Below are 17521 nucleotides of genomic sequence, written 5' to 3'. Positions count from 1 at the left end.
CCCATTATAAGTCAATGGGAAAAATTGACTTATAATGTCAATAATGTTATAATGTGACTTATAATGCCTATTAGGCAGGTATCCTAATAGGTAGACACAGAAAATTAAGGATTTTCTGTGTCGTCACGAATTCACGTAGAAATGCCATTCAAATTTCATTTTGTAGATACGTCTGTGATCTCTTCGAAAGTGAAGACGGCTCGTCGATACCAATTACGGTTTGTCCACAATTTGTCTCTAAGCGACCCAAAGTTTTTCATTTTTCCTAAAATTAGAGTGAGAGTCAGGGCCTTTAGATCTCCGCTAGAGTGAGAAATGAAGAGAATTTTTCACCCCAAAATAATTTTGAAATCGCCATCACGCCCACAAATATCGCACGATTGGTAAAAAAATCGGTCCTGACATTGATACGCATGTCTGCTCCGGTAAAATGTTTTCGAAATTTATCTAGACCATACGGTTTTCTGTCACGGTGCTTCAGAGCAAAGTCATGCGACAGGATTTTCTGAGCCTGTCTCAGGCTCTCTCCCATATATTTCTCAAACATTTCAGATCTGGGCAAACCATTTCTTTCTCTCATCGCTGTAAATGCTCTGAGTGAGGTAGAGACATGAATCTCGGGACTATCGCAGAAGACACATTGCCCTCTCATACGCTTCAAACGGTTTTCGAATATGTATTACGGTTCCCGAATGGAAAGGAGTTGTTTCCAATGCTTTTTTTGGGTAAAACTGGCTGGCTCAAACAGAGAATTGTCTGCCCCAGCCTCTCTCACTAACAGTTCACACTTTGCTGAGAAAATTATTTACCATAGCAACGGAACTCAAGAGGCTGCTGATTAGGACTACAAATAAGCATCACTGTAGTTCTAACTATAGTGGAACACTCAGTTGAAACAGATCAGGACTGAACTGGCCTTTACAACTACTTGCTGCTAAGGGCTGTATATAACTGATTTAACTCAGTAACTTACACATGGGATTAGTTCGGAACTTTAAAATGAAGCATAATAATAATTTCAAAATAAAAGCCTTGAATATTTTTAAATCAGGTAATTGCTCTGTTGAGCATTATATAACTGATTTAACCCAATGACTGTTATACATGGGATTAGTTTGGACCTTTGAAATGAAGCTCAACAAAAGATTTCAAAATAAAAGCCTTGATAATTTTTACATAAGATTATTGCTCTTTTGAGCATTATATAACTGATTTTATCCAATGACTGTTATACATGGTATTAGTTTGGCCCTTTCAAATGAAGCATAATGAAAATTTCAAATTAAAAGCCTTGAAAATTTTTAGATCAGGTATTTGCTCTTTTGGGCATTATGTGAATTTTTTTATCCAAAGCACTGATACACATAGGATTAGATTGGTGCTTTGAAATGAAGCTCAACAAAAATTTCAAAATAAAAGCCCTTAATATTTTTACATCAACTACTTGCGTTTTCAGCATTATATAACTGATTTAACCCAATGACTATTACACATGGGATTAGTTTGGCCCTTTGAAATGAAGTTTAACAAAAATTCCAAAATAAAAGCCTTGACAAATTTTAAATCATACTGAATGGTGCACGTCCACCTTACTTTTTTTTTAACATTCTTTATTTAAGAATATTATGAATCCAACATATATGCATATGTATATTTATACATGCACTTACATAACAAAAAAAACAAAACAAACAAAAACAAAAAAACAACACATTAGGGGGCTCAGCAAACATTTTAGTCCATTTCGGCAGTTGACATTTCTTAGAAAGGTTCTGATGTTCTCACCTGAAGGGCAGGTTTACATATCCAGTGACTTCCATTAAAAGAGAGAGACATACAGAGGAGGCTTTTTATAACCCATGGCATCTTTATCAGTGTGGCCATCCAAAGTGGGAAATAGCTGGGGTCCATACACTCAGAAAAATGTCAGTTTTTACCTGAAGGTTTGCTGTTATCTTTTCCATTATATACACATTCTTCAATCTTTCTTGCCATTGTTGAAGTGTGGGAGGCAAAGGCTTGAGCCAGGACAGAGTTATCATTTTCCTTGCTACTAGTAGCAGAATCTGTAGTAACTGGCCTTCCTTTTTCCCAGTATCTTCTCCTGAGGTCAAACCCAATATATAATGTAGTGGGTTCAGTGGTAACGTGACCTTAAGTATTTTTTTAATTTCTGTCTGAACCCCCTGCTAGAAAGGAATCAGTACTGGACAGTCCCAGAAAATGTGGGTGTGATCCCCAATCTGATTACAGTTCCTCCAGCACAAATTTGTAGCACTTCTGTCATATTTTGAAATACTGAGAGGTGTTTTGAAGAACCTCATTCTTAATTTCCAGTCAAATTCCTTCCAACCTGGACTGTGGGTGATCTTAAAACCTTTTTCACAAATCTCCTCCCACTGCTCATCTTCAATAACAGTGTTCATTTCTAGTTCCCACTTTTGCTTGATATCTATAGAGTTGTCAGAGAAATGCATCTGTAGATGTTTATATAAATTAGATATAATCTTCCTCTTATTATTTTCCTCCACACATTTTATCAGAAATATTTCTAAAGGTAATGTATTTTGTTTCAAGGTAGGCCATTCTTTGTGTGATAAAAGATAATCCCTTAATTGTAAGTACTTGTAGAAATCTTTTGAGCATAATCCATATTTATCTTGTAACTGCTTAAATGACTTAAGAGTTTCTCCACTGAATAACTGATTAATTCTTATTAGTCCTTTCTGTGCCCATCTCTGATAACCCGTATCCTGTTTGTTTGGAAGGAAGTCAATAATCTTGTCTATTTTTATTATGCGTGATATTGTTATAGGTGCTCCTATTTTCTTCCTCACTAGAGACCAGACTCTGTGTGTATAATTAATCCACTCATTTTCAATTTTTAAATCCTTCCAATTTTTTCCCTCCATAAATGGCATCGCTTCAAGAGGTACCAGTGGGCATGTGCTGCTCTCCAGACCAATCCAGTTGGTCTCCTCATCCTGTACAAGCCACTCGACCACAACGCGAAGTTGTGCTGCCCAGTAGTACAGTTTCAGATTAGGCAGACCAAGGCCACCTTTTTCTCTTGGGCTTACCAATAATTTCTGTCTGATTCTTGGTTTCCTCCTTTTCCAAATAAAGTTATTAATAATTTTATCTAAAATTTTAAAAGTGGAGGCAGGTATCCTAATAGGTAGTGCCTGAAATAGATACATTAATCGTGGAAGTACATTCATTCTCACTGTTTCTATTCTGCCCAAAAGGGACAGAGGAAGAATCTCCCATCTGGACAGGTCCGATTTTATTTGTGTGATTAATCTACTATAATTTTCATTAAATAGTTGCGATGTTTGTGGTGTAATCATCACACCTAAATATTTGAATCCCCTCTTGGACCAATTAAAAGTGACCTCGTTATCTAAATCTGTAGGCCATTTTCCCACCAACATTATAGCTTCAGACTTGGTTTCATTAACTTTATAGCCTGAGATTTCTCCAAAATCTTTTAAACTAGTCATAAGCCTAGGGATTGAACTCAGGGGATTAGAAATATACAAAATAGTATCATCCGCATATAATGAGATTTTATGGGCGACTCCACCTGCTGTTACTCCAGGATTCTGGGGTCTGTCCGTATTCTTTCTGCCAGAGGCTCAATACTAATAGCAAATAGTAGAGGCGAAAGAGGACATCCCTGCCTAGTTCCTCTTTTTAAACCAAATTTCTTAGAGGAGTATCCATTCATCCGTACTTTGGATGTGGGTCCAGAATATAGCACACCCATCCATTCGATAAAGTCTCTATGGAATCCCATTGCTGCCAGTGTGTGTTTCAGATACTGCCAGTCCACCCTATCAAATGCCTTCTCAGCATCACGGCTGAGAAGCACTGAAGGATCCTGTTTTAGTCTTGCCACGGAGATCACATTTAAAGTTCTCCTAATATTATTTATCCCTAAACGTCCCGTTATGAACCCTGTTTGGTCTGGTTTAATTATTGTGTGGATACATTTTTGAATTCGATTTGCCAGTATTGTAGTTAAAATTTTCAAATCACAGCAGAGCAAACTTATTGGTCTGTAGGACGAGCAATTTATGGGATCCTTGCCCTCTTTGGGAATTATAGATATTATTGCTTCTGACCAAGACTTTGGGGGGTCCTTATTTGTGAGGGCATAATTAAATACCCTTTGTAACAGAGGCGTGACCTCAGCTTTAAAATGCTTATAAAATTCCGCAGGGAATCCATCAACTCCTGGCACTTTACTGTTCTTTAAATTTTTTATGACCCCCTCGATTTCCTGTTTTGTAATTGGATCTCTCATTGCCTTGGCATCATTTTCAGTTAATTTTGGTAACTTAATTTCACTCAATACATTCTTAATCTTCTCTATTTTACTGTCTATTTCCTCTGAATCATAAAGTGTCTCATAGTAGGCTGAGAAAGCTTCTGCAATATCTTTAGGATGGGACAGCATTTTCTTTGTGAAAGGATTCATTATCTTTTCCACTGTGCGATCTGCCTGTTCCTTGCGCAGCTGAAATGCTAGTAGCCTGCTGGCCCTATTCCCTGATTCATAGTACTTTTGATAGGCAAACCGTAATGCCCCCTCTGCCTTGTATGTCAACAAAGTATCCAGTGTTTGTCTGTATTCGCCAAGAGATTTTAAAGTAGTTTCATCATTAGTCTTTTTATGTTCCTCCTCCAGTTGTCGAATACGATTTTCTAACTCTACTTGTTTTTTATCGCGTTCTCTTTTGATTTGGGATGACAAAGAGATTAATTTCCCCCTCAGCACAGCTTTTCCAGCTTCCCAAAGAGTTGACACTGATACTTCCTCGTTGTCGTTATGTTCCATATACTCAGTCCAGTCGTTTTTAATTCTTTGAACTATTTCTGGATAATTTAGAAGTGAAACATTCATTCTCCACTGTTAAGGTTGTTTATTGTTCTCTAAATTTATTGTCATAACCACCGGACCGTGGTCTGATATTGTTATTGGTTCAATATGGCAATTTGTAACTTTATGTGCATCCCTCTTTAAAACAAAAAAGAGATCTATTCTGGAGTAGCTTCCATGGACCTTTGAAAAAAAGGTGTAATCACGCGCCGTGGGGTGGCTTTGACGCCATATATCTACTAGCCCCATCTCTTCAATCAAACTGGGCAAAATTTTAGCCTTCTGGGTCACTGGTCTCTGTTCATATGGGTATTTGTCCAATTTGTGGTTCATCACACAGTTAAAATCCCCTCCAGCTAGTATAAATCCGTCAGCTTTTGCTGTCAGAAGCGCTGAAATGTCCTTGAAGAAGCTAGGATCATCTTCATTAGGCGCATAAATGTTTAAGAGGGATATTCTCACTCCTAATTGTACCTACAGCTAAGATGTAGCGTCCCATTTTATCTTCATATGTGCTCTCTACAACGAAGCCCAGTGATCTGTGACATAAGATGGCAACTCCTCTCCGTTTGCCCCTTTCACATGAAGCACTGTAAACCTGCCCACCCATGCCCTTCTAAGTTTTTTATGTTCTGTTTCGTTAAGGTGGGTCTCCTGAAGCATTGCAATTGAACAGTTCAGCCTTTTTAGCTGGGTCAAAATTTTATTTCTCTTTATTGGATTATTTACTCCATTTATATTATATGTGATTACTGTTAATGTATCCATTTTTGTGGCTTACGGTTTTTGGGTTTTTCCCCTTTTCCCTTCCTTATAAACATACCTAAATAACTATTCTTTCTCCCTTGTAACTGTACTTAATAACTATAATCAGGGTCACCAGTGGTGGGAAGTAACGAAGTACAAGTACTTCGTTACTGTACTTAAGTACAATTTTCGTGTATCTGTACTTTACTTAAGTAGATTTAATAATGGATACTTTCTACTTTTACTCCACTACATTTAACAGTAAGTATCTGTACTTTCTACTTCACTACATTTCTATATAGCGTTTCGTTACTCGTTACATCCAAGACGCATTTCAGTTTTTTGATTTGTTCGTTAGTTTGAAAGTATCCAATGGCGAGAGCAGAATCAGTCCGCTGAACCAATCCAAAGCGGGAAATAACCACTAGGCCCTCCCTCAAGAAGAGCAGCACAGCACGCAGGACCTGCAGAATCATTATCTCCCAGAATGGAGTCCAAGGATAGTCATCCTCCAGAAGACCTGCCCCACCCATGGCCTTATTTAAAAGATTTCTTTGAAATAACTGGGTCAAAAAACGCTTCCTGGAGATTCCAATGCCGCCTTTGCCTTCCCCGAAAGCATGAAATTCTATCTTTCAAACATTCACCATCAAATTTGAAAAAACTTATTGAGGTAAGTTAAGTTGCTAAACGCTATCGATGTTAAATTAATTTGTGTTAGTGAAGTTTTATGTAATCTTAGCAAGCTTTTTGTTGAACTCGACTGCAGTAAATAAATACGATTACTGTATATTGTTATAAGCTAGCATGAACTTGCAAGTAACAGCATTGCTCATTAAAATGGTGCATTACTGATTTATTAAAACTAAATACGATAGGTACACTTAATGACATTATATAAGCCGTTAGGTATTATGGTCGGCAAGTACTTTTACTTTTAATACTTAAGTAGTTTTAAAAGCTTGTACTTTCTTACTTTTACTTAAGTAAAATAATAATGTGGTAGTTTGACTTTTACTTGAGTAAATTTTTGTCTGTGTATTTGTACTTTTACTTAAGTACATTGTATGAGTACTTTCTCCACCACTGAGGGTCACATCAAAAGCCATAGCTACATAGAGAATATTGTTTGCTGAGATACACAAAACATTAAAGAAACAAAAGAGTTTTCCTGAACATGGAAAACAACTGTGAACTTCCAATTCCCCAGTGGTTTGCCCCTGAACTGAAGTGAACACAAACATAACCATACAAACAGACTCAGGGGGTCCCCACCCCTGATCTTCTTTGGGCAGAGAGACAAGGCTCTCTGGGTGTTGTGCACAAAGTGCCTGGGCGATGGTCCTCCAGGATGTCCCCGAAGTGTCCTCACACTGCCATGGTTGTAAAGTTTGCTTCATCCAATTTTCCTCTTTCACCGTTCCCCACTGTTTCGTAGCTTATTTTCCAGCAATTATGTTATAGCCTAAATCTATGTATTTGAGTCAATATTTTATGATAAATGATACTCCCTTAAAGGTCTAGTCTAGTTTTTCTTTTGTTCTACAATTATTGTCCATTGTCTTCCATATTCTTCGTCACAAATTTTTGTCTCTATTTACCTTCCATCCAGTTCTAGACTAGACATGGCGACCTCACTCCCGGCTAAGGGCTCGCTCCTCTCTGTTGTCACCATGGATAATGGCTCTGATCTCAGCAGGGTTCAACTGTTGGCTCTTCCTCTTCTTTCCCTGGGTTGCCCAACCGTCCTGTGTCAGCTCCTCTTCCAGTATCTCTCGGTCCTCCAGGGATGTTTCAATGCCAAGATCTTTCAGTGTGGAGTGTGCAGCTAGAAGTGAGGGGAAGAGTTTTGTGCCCCCGTTCATGAAGAGTTTCAGCTGAGCTGGGTATGGTGACTGGGCCTTAATGTTCTTTTCTTTTAGCTTCTTTATTACCTCTCTGACCTTTTTCCTTTTCTCCTGCAAGTCAGGTGAGTAGTCATGGTCAAAATAAATCGTGTGCTCTTGGTACTTTATGTTTCTTTGCTTCCAAGCTTGTAGTAGCACTTTTTGTTTTACATTAAAGTCCAGAAACCGGGCTATAATGGATCTTGGGGGCGCCGCTGCGGCTTTAGGCTTTGGGCCTAGCGCTCTGTGTGCTCTTTCTAGTTTAATGACAACTTCCTCTTGAAACTCTAGAGAAGTGCTCAGAAGGTCTAAAGTTCACCATATCGTCTTTTTCCACTCCCTCTGGGACGCCATACAGCCTGATGTTATTACGGCGGAGTCTGTTTTCCATATCGTCACATTTAGCAGCCAGGATAGCTTGTCTTCCTAGCAGATGTCCTAGCGCTCTCTCCTGCCGTATGCTTCTGTCTTCCGTTGCACTTACTCTGTCCTCCGCTTCAGTCACTCTTCTGTCCAGCCCCTCCATTCGTTTCTTTAAGTCCTCCATGGATGATTCTACCCGGTGTAGAGAGCTTTTCAGGTCCCGGAACGAGTCGGTATTTTCCTGCCGCAGTTTTCGTAATTCCGTTAGCATCACTGTTTCCCCGCTAGCATCTCCTGTAGCTTTCAACGGTGTAGCTTCGGCTAACGTTAGCTGCTTGGAGCCTGTCGTAACGTCGTCTTTTCTACCAGCCTTCATGTCTTTCTTCTCCGTATTTTGACTGGAACTTCGTCCTCTTGAGCCTTTTCCTTTTAGTTTAGCACTCATTTATCACTTTTCGTTACTTTGTTGGCTATTTATTGTGGGTCTGGTGGAGCAGCAAAGTTATGCGTCCATCTTCTCCATCGCCTTCCCGGAAGTCCCCCACGTCCACCTTACTTAACGTTCTTGTGATTCTCCACATGCTATTGATTACATTGCAGCGTTCTTTAGCATCGATGCTAATTTCTAGCATGACAACGCCGGGCCCATACCGACGGACACGCTTTGGCAGGCCCCGGTTAAATTTCTTCAGAAATTTTCTAGTTTACAATTATTATACAGCATAATTACTAAAATACTCTACATTGAAACCAAAGAACAAAACCTGTTTTCAGGCCTAAGCATTTTTTTAACAAATAGAATGCTTTCTTACAAATAACTACAGTAAAATAATAATTTAAATCATCAATACAAAGTACACTAGGACAAATTGTGACTCGCATATTTCACTGTTCCTCTGACTGTGACGCTGCGGCCTGACACCTCTCTGTAGTGTCTTTTTCTTCTGAAGCCTGTGGTGCAGGTGTGTTTTTCCGAGAAAAGAACATAGTTATCGGTAGTTGTTGTTGCTTTTTTTTCTTCTGGGCCAAAATTTGCCAAGCTGCATTACGTATATTTAAATACCGTAATGTTATTGGCACGTTACAGTATATAGAGAAGAAGCGCGGAGACTGTTTAGCCAATCAGGACACAGAACACAATGCACTGTGAAACAAAAACTGCACAAAAAAATCTGAGAAGCAGCGAAGCCGTGAAAGGTGAACCGCGTTACAGCGAGGGTTTACTGTAAACCAGGCATGTCCAAAGTCCGGCCCGGGGGCCAATCACGGCCCGCGGTCAGATTTCATACGGCCCGCAGCTTCGGTTTTATAATGTGTTATTTATGGCCCGCCTGCACTGTGAAACAGAATAAATAAATCATAAAACTTGAAACTGTAATTCCTCCTTTCACCAAATGGTGGCAGCACCACTTTAATACTATCAGTCTGCCTCCGTGCAACGAACCGCTCTCCACTCATTTCTGCCATGGCCACTGCAAAGAAAACGAGGAAAGTTGACAGTGAGGGCCGCCGCTTTCAAGAGAGATGGGAATTACAATACTTCTTTTCTGAAAATCAGGGCAATTGTGCTTGTCTAATTTGTGAGACGGTTGCCTTGTTTAAGGATTTCAACGTATAGAGACACTACTAAACATGCTAACACATACAACAAGCTAACAGGAAGTGACCGTGCTGAAAAACTGAAGCAACTCCAAGCTGGACTGGCATCACAACAGCGATTCTTCACGCGGGTCTGTGAGTCAAAAGAAAATACCACCAAAGAAAGCTACGAAGTGGCCATGTTAATAGCTAAACATGGCAAACCTTCTACTGAAGGTACATTTATCAAAGACTGTGTTATGAAAATGGTGGAGAACATTTTGCCCTGAGAAGAAGCAAGAATTTGAGAAAAATGTTTGCCTGGCACGTAACAGTGTGGCACTGAGAGTTGAGGACATGAAACTGAGTGTTTTGAACGGCAACGTCTGTCACTATCAGCAGTGAAGAGCCAAAAGAACATTTATGCACTTTGATTTATGGCACTTATTTTTATTAAACTCTTGAGTAAGATTTGGTTATGAACCTGTAGATATTGTAAATGACGAGCAAAATTCACTTGTTTTAAGATTTAATAATAACTGACAACTTTGCATTACTTATAACTCCTGTTTAAAATGTTCTTGAGGCAAAGATATTTTTAAACTCATGTAAATTTAAGGTATTTCATACAGTTTGTTCAATGTTATCTGACTCTCCAGATATGAAAGAAAGGCAGAATTTGGGTTTTTAGAGTTGTTCTCATTTGCCTGAGTGGCTTATATTTGTTTTTTTGTCATTTGAAAAATAAAGATAATTGTGACAATGAAAATTGTGTATTTGCATGAAACTTTTGTAGTTAAAAAATGTCCAGGGCGTGCCGTGGTGGCGTAGGGCGACCCGTATTTGGAGGCCTTGAGTCCTCGACGCGGCCGTCGCGGGTTCGATTCCCGGACCCGATGACATTTGCCGCATGTCTTCCCCCCTCTCCTTCCCTGTTTCCTGTCAGCCTGCTGTCACATAAGGGACACTAGAGCCCACAAAAGACCCCCTGGAGGGGTAAAAAAAAAAAAAAAAAATCAAAAAATGTCCGAACAAACTATTGGACCCCGGGCATCTTCACTTGATCAGATCTGGCCCTCTTTGCAAAAAGTTTGGACACCCCTGCTGTAAACGATTCTTTTTTAGGCCGACACCAGGAAGAGTAGTGATTGTTACGGCTAATGGGAGTCCAAACAAACAAACAAACATTACTGAATCTAATATACACATATGCATGAATGAAGATATTAACATTAAGTGTTGTTTACTGTTTGCCAAACTTGGAAGTGACACTTTTAAATTATAAATATTTTTAATGAGGGCTGAAATCCTCTCTACTCAATAAGGTAAAAATATTGTAATGCTATAATTATATTTTTTCTCATAATTGCAAATCAGTCTTAAAAAACTGTTGCTGCTATTTCCAAAGTTGAGACTATTGAGTATTTTTCTTAGTATTGGTATCAGTTTCAGGATTCAAATTGTGACTTTCTTAACGATGGCAAAGTTACTTTGCATGATTGGAAATTAATCATTTTGAATGTTCATTTTGGCAGTATAATATATTATTTGCTCTTTTATTTGTCCATTGTACATCTCAGAGTATTGAGATTTATTGCTAGCATAATAAGAGGGTAAATCATTTCTACATCATGTTTGAATTGGCTTGCAGTGCTGCTGGAGGAGAGATCTTCAACCAGTGTGTGTCAGATCGTGATGATGAGGCCTTAAGTGAAGAAGATGTGAAGAGACTAATGAGACAGATCCTAGAAGGAGTCTCCTTCTTTCATCACAACAACGTGGTTCACCTGGACCTGAAAGTCAGTAGAGTTAAATTACATCCCAGCCAGCATACCTTGATGGGCCCCATATGGGGAAAAAATTTACGAGTGCCCACGCAAATATAACTGGACTAGAATATGGGTAACAAGTGGGTTTGTCTGAGGTTTCCATGGTGGCCCTACATGGGTTTACCCAGGTATTAATTTAATGGACTTTGACTTGGTTTTCAGTGGGACCCAGATGGTTGACTTACATGAGGCCCATAAGGGTGCTTTGAGAAATATTTACCTGGGCCCTGATTGGGTCTGAATTGGGCTAGAATATGGGTAACAAGTGGGTTTGCTCGAGGTCTCCATGGTGGCCCTATATAGGTTTGCCCATCCCTACACACATACATACATATATATATATATTTAATGTATGTAAATTTAATAGTAAGGTATTGTATCTACACTTAGAAAAATGAAAGTCTTTATTATTGTTATTATTATGTTTTGTTGGTGAAATGTCTGTCTGAAATAAATTATCATCATCTCTCTCTCTCTCTCTATATTATATATATATATATATACATACACATGTATGTACGTATGTGTATGTATGTATGTAAGTCACGTGGTTAGGCCTGTCGCGATAAACAATAAATCAATTAATCGTACGATAAATTAAAACTATCGACGTCATTTTAATTATAGGCATTATCGTCTCTTCTGGCCTTTTTCTTTTTCTGTTAATGACACTGAATAAAAAAAGGCTCAACTCCGGTGCTCTCCACTGACCCCCCCCTTCCTCATTTCCTTAGTGTAAAGCCCAGCGCGCACGACACGATCTTAGAGCTGTCGGCCGATTGTCGGCCCATTTTCAAATCCTGACAGATCATACATTAGCCGACAGAAATGTAACTGTTCGATCGGGTTCGTTCCTGCCTTTTGGTGTCCAACAATGGGCACAAAATAATGGCTACAAGTCCAGTTAACTAATTTTAAAACCTGTCACATTCAACAGGCTGCGTTAAGCTCCCAGTCGGGGAAAACCCCTGATTTAGATCGGAGCGGCCACGACGATCTACCGTAACACACCACACAATCTTAGAAAGACCAACGTTCTAAGATTGTTGTAAGGGGAAAAATAGGAGCAAAAAATCATGTAGTGTGAACTATTGCATCAGGTAGTTGGATGTGCCCATCTTCTCTAGTTAAATCTAATGATTACTGAAGGGCAACATAGTATACAGACTTCATAATCTCCACTCTTTTGGTTGAATGCAGTATTTATTTCCACTTTGGCTTTATGTTATTTAGTTTTTTTTCAAGTGCGTTTTTGTTAATGGAGACTGAGAATCCATTTTGTTTTTGGTAGTTTTGTTTATTTTGTTTATCAGTTCCAGTGTTAAGTGTTGTTTTGAAAATAAAGTGTATCTATCTTTGGCAGGAAATCGCATGCATTATTACATCATTTCCATTAAATCAGTGTAAAAAGGTCTTCAAACAATATTATCATTTATCGCAATAATTTTTGAGACAATTAATCGTTCAGCAAAATTTGTTATCGTGACAGGCCTAGATGTGGTATTTTCGTGACACAGTTTATCTTTTAACAACAGCAAGGTATAACATAGTGGAGGGGAACTTTTCCTCGATTCAATAAACATGTAAAAAACAGTCTGATACTGTTACGGTAAATCAAACGTTAGTGCAATCACAATATATATCCACTTCCGCACCATTGATTCGTTCATGTTAAATTCTCTCGCTGCTGCTCTATTCCCGTGTTCTACTGCGTGACTGATCACCTTGAGCTTAAACTCAAACGTGTCTCTTAATAGGAGCCATTTTGGGGTCTTTACACAAAACCCAGCATGCACCGCGCGCTTCTTCTTCTACGGGGGAAAATGAAGCTGCTTACTGTAGTTGCGAGACCTGTTGTGGCTCATTATTGGTCCATATATAAGGCACACCGTATTATAAGGTGCACTCTCTGCTTTTGAGAAAATTGTAGGTTTTTAGGTGTGCCTTATAGTGCAAAAAATACGGTACCAAATAAAAAGTCTTGACCAAAATAAATTTTTCATCTCTCTTCTTTTTTTTTTTAGAAGTTTTATACTAAAGCATTTTAGGACTTTAGTTTGTTGATCAAGATTGCATATCTATGAATGTAATTAACTTCCAGGTTAGGTGAGAAAGACCCCATTGTTCCTACAAGGATAAGGCATCTGGCTCCCACTGAAAACCCAGTCCATATGGGCCTATTAAACCCATATGGGCTAAAGCATATGGGTCCGTCATGGTCAATGTGAAAATACGCATTTGTTACACATGCTAGCCAGTTGAAGTTCTATTAAGACCCAGTAAACATTCCTGAAAGCATATACATGGGCCTCATGTAAGTCAACTATCTGGGTTCCACTGAAAACCCAGTTAAAGCCCATTAAAATCGGCGTGTGGGGATATGTAGGGGCGTGCGTGCGTGCGTGCGGGCGGGCGGGCGGGCGGGCGGGCGTGCGTATGTATGTATGTATGTATGTATGTATGTATGTATGTATGTATGTATGTATGTATGTATGTACAGTATGTGTATATAGATATATATCTATCTATAGATAGATAGATAGAAATAGATATATATATGTATGTACTGTATATTTACATACACACACCTATATATATCCTTTTGTCAAACATTTTTAAGAATAACCTACATGCCACATGCATGCTTAAACTTAGAAATCTCTCATACATTATTGAAACTGTCCATCTTGAAATACCTGCCCACCTGAATTTGAACTAGCAGCCTCCCTAGTCGTTCTAACTTTCCTATTTCCACCTCTGTCACAGGCTCCAGTAAACCACTTCGAGAGTGCCTTTTCCGTAGATGGATCCATTTCTTTTAAGTGCCCCTAAAATAACAAGCAAAGATAGAAAATGTTTAGTGTTTTACTTTAGTACAATGTAACATTCATGAGTTTTTCATCTCCCCCTTCAGGGGGCAAAAATGCTTGCAGAGATATGCCATAATCAAAAGCGCTCTTGAGTCATTATTATTTTGTACATAATCTATATTCTTATTGTAAATTTAAAATATATCCATCTATATAAATCAGCTACTGGCATAAGAAAGGTTCTATCATGGTTTTGTAAAGTTATTTTGTTAATATTGTTTGAAATACAAACAATGTTTGAAATGTGAATATTGTTTGAAATACAAACAATATTACCTTCAAATTTTGTCATCTATCAAAACTTATGTTCTTAACACAGTGAAAGAATACTATGCAAATAAAACAAAAAATTTAAGTCTCAGTTTTTAACCTTTTTAACCTAAAAGATTACTAAAAATGACAAACAAAATGCATATAACAACCAAAATAAATTAACAAATGTTTAAGAAAGAAAAGTGGAAAAAAAGTTACTCCATAAAAATGCATATTTACCATACACAACATCAAAGAGATGCTTGTGTTTCCCATGTTGGCCAAAAAGGTTCAACTTTGACTCCCAATTCCTTTGACATGAGGAAGCTCGTGGTATTACATCATCTAAGGACGCTCTTCCAATTTCTGTAACCATGGCAACCTTAAGTACAATGACAATAACAAGATAACATTTTGAAATCAGAATACATGATACATTTTGTTTTTATTAATCGGTTTGTTATTATTTCACACTTGTATGCTTAATTTTACTAATGTATTAATCTACCTTTTTCAAGTTGTTAAAAGGTGATCTTCACAGGTTGATACTCTTGAAGTCTGCAAAAAGTATATATTTTATTAGTGCAGTTCATATAACATTTGGGCTTTTCCAAAAAATAATAATACAATATTTAAGGCAAAACAGCCTTTGTATTGATTAATCACTGAACCCTAGGCCTGTCGCGATAAACGATAAATCGATTAATCGTACGCTAAATTAAAACTATCAACGTCATTTCAATTATCAGCATTATCGTCTCTTCCGGCCTTTTTCTCTTTCTGTTGATGACACCGAATGAAAAAAAGCTCAACTCCGGTGCTCTCCATTGACCCTCCCTTCCTCATTTCTTCAGTGTAAAGCCCAGCGCACACGACACAATCTTAGAGCTGTCGGCTGATTGTCGGCCCATTTTCAAAACCTGACAGATCACACATTAGCCGACAGAAATCCTAGGTTTTAACGGTTCGATCGGGTTCGTTCCTGCCATGTGGTGTCCAACAATGGGCACAAAATAATGGCTGCAAGTCCAGTGAACTAATTTTAAAACCAGGCATTAATCAATGCTTTACTACAATCTACCTGCAATGCATGTGGCTAGTGTCAGCGTAAAGTCCTGACTGAATGAAAATCATTAGAACCTATTTACGTAACGTTAACGAAGAACAGCTGAAAAGTTACCGGGTTTATCAACTGCGGTAGCAATTTCGCTCCAACTCCTCCTCTTGTCATTTCTATATTCTTTGCATGTTGAATAAACATTAATGTTGTTTCCAAGTCGGCTGGACTTCGGGTTGCCATGTCAGCTGTTTGGGATTCCCCTCTGTAATTTCCCCTCAGAAAACACAGAGGAGAATCCGTGCTTTCTGATTGGCTACTGTCTGTTATTGCGCAATAGCCAGCCCCGCCCTCTTCATCACAACTCCCTTGGGCTGACTACTGACCAGTTCTCCGTCTAACAGGTCCGGAAAATCTCTGAGACCTGGGTATTACCCTAAAAGTACTCTATGAGAGATAATCTGTTTAAACTGGTGGCGAAAGTGATTCGTCTAGCTCTAACTACCTCCAATCCAGAAGTTACGACCCTTTACAGTTAAGAAACAATCAACTGAGTAGCCCTCGCAGCTGCATAATTCCAATAACCACTTCTGTTAACGGTAGCTCACTTTCTAAATTATAACTCGCTCTTGGAACCGGCTAGATTAAGTTTAGTGACTTAGATGTAAGTCCCAGGGTCATTATTTACACTCACTAAAGGAAATTATGAAGCCTCCTACTTACTGGAATCATGTGCATTAGTTTTACCTTAATTAAAAGAACTGAAAATTAGTCAAATGACTCAATTAATTCCAATGTCCACCAACCTCTTAGGATTTTTATATTATGAATTTATTAAGCACGCTTAAGCAGGGATGTGCGACATACAAATCAATAATCAATTGTATATAATTCAAAAACAGTGTAATAAAATTTACATGTACAATCATACTACCCTGTCTCCTCTCCCTATCTTATGTCGCACGTACTAAGATGGATTTTCAGTGAGCAGACTCAACTCATACCCAGACGATGGTGGATCTTTTGGCAACAGGAGTTTCTAGCATCCTTGGATGAGGTCTTTGCCTTGTGTGGAAAATTCCTCCTTAGAAAGAAAACAAAGCAGAACGGGTCCGAATCCTTGTCCAAAACCCCGTTCCTTATCCCTTAGGGATCTTTGTCCTTCCTCCAAGTCTTGTTGCAGGGTTTGAAATTGTTGGGTTGAGATGGGACCGACGGTCGAATGAAGAACCAGAGCTGGGGCGGTGGGATCCAGTCCTTTCCTAGCGGTGTGAAGTCCGAGCTCCCTCGTGGTTCTGAAGTGCGGTCCGTTGCTCAATCTGCTGATTCGTGTTGTCTCTTCTTCAGCGCCGCCGAACTAGGAACGGATGGTTCCTCTTTTCAGCCCGTTTTTATACACTTCTCCACCATGTGTGTGTATGGGGAGCTTCTGGTCTACGTGACTTCCTGAACGTCTGCTGTTTCTCGTGAAAAAGTCCCAACGGTTCCCAACCTGTTTTTGCTGACTGTAGTGGAAAGTTCCGTAGCGGAAAGGTCCGTCCTTTCCCAACCCTGTTGCCTTAGCCAACTTTACCGTACCACCCATCCTGTGCGTCCTGGCCATCTGTTCAGAACTGCTTGCGACATTTCCTGTTATCAGGGCTGTACTGCATTCCTCTCTTTACTATAACTCACTATTATCTATTACAACTCCTTAAACACATTCAACCTATTAAACCTATTTGAATTGATTTCAAATGATCACAACTTCATATTCATTAATAATAAATCACATCTTTCTCTTATTATTACTCATCAAACATAATCATTTCATAGTTAAATCATCACAGATCATTAATCAGAGATTCTTTGCAGAAAGTTATTGAGTGATTACTTATACTCATGTTACCAATTTGTATTCATACATATTCAACTTAATCAACCTTTAATCAGACAACAAGATTGCTTAACTTCTTTCAGGCCTTCGTGCACCTGTTCTGCGTGCACCCGGAAAGATCTCACACCCTATGCCAGTTTTCTTGACACTACCTGTCACATTGAACAGGTGGAGTTAA

General features: G+C 38.8%; 1 protein-coding gene across 1 annotated transcript in view; it reads left to right on the top strand.

The window, feature by feature from the left end:
- LOC102235199 (serine/threonine-protein kinase 17A-like) overlaps nucleotides 1-17521 on the top strand; it is a 46611-nt gene that overhangs the window by 13173 nt on the left and 15917 nt on the right. The window contains exon 3 of the mRNA XM_023326048.1: nucleotides 11111-11258. Coding sequence (XP_023181816.1) covers nucleotides 11111-11258 — 148 coding nt within the window. The remainder of the gene's footprint in view (nucleotides 1-11110; nucleotides 11259-17521) is intronic.

This window comes from Xiphophorus maculatus, chromosome 21 (assembly GCF_002775205.1).
Source record: "Xiphophorus maculatus strain JP 163 A chromosome 21, X_maculatus-5.0-male, whole genome shotgun sequence".
In the NCBI taxonomy this organism is placed as follows: Eukaryota; Metazoa; Chordata; class Actinopteri; order Cyprinodontiformes; family Poeciliidae; genus Xiphophorus; species Xiphophorus maculatus.
This window is presented reverse-complemented; position numbering and strand designations above follow the sequence as displayed.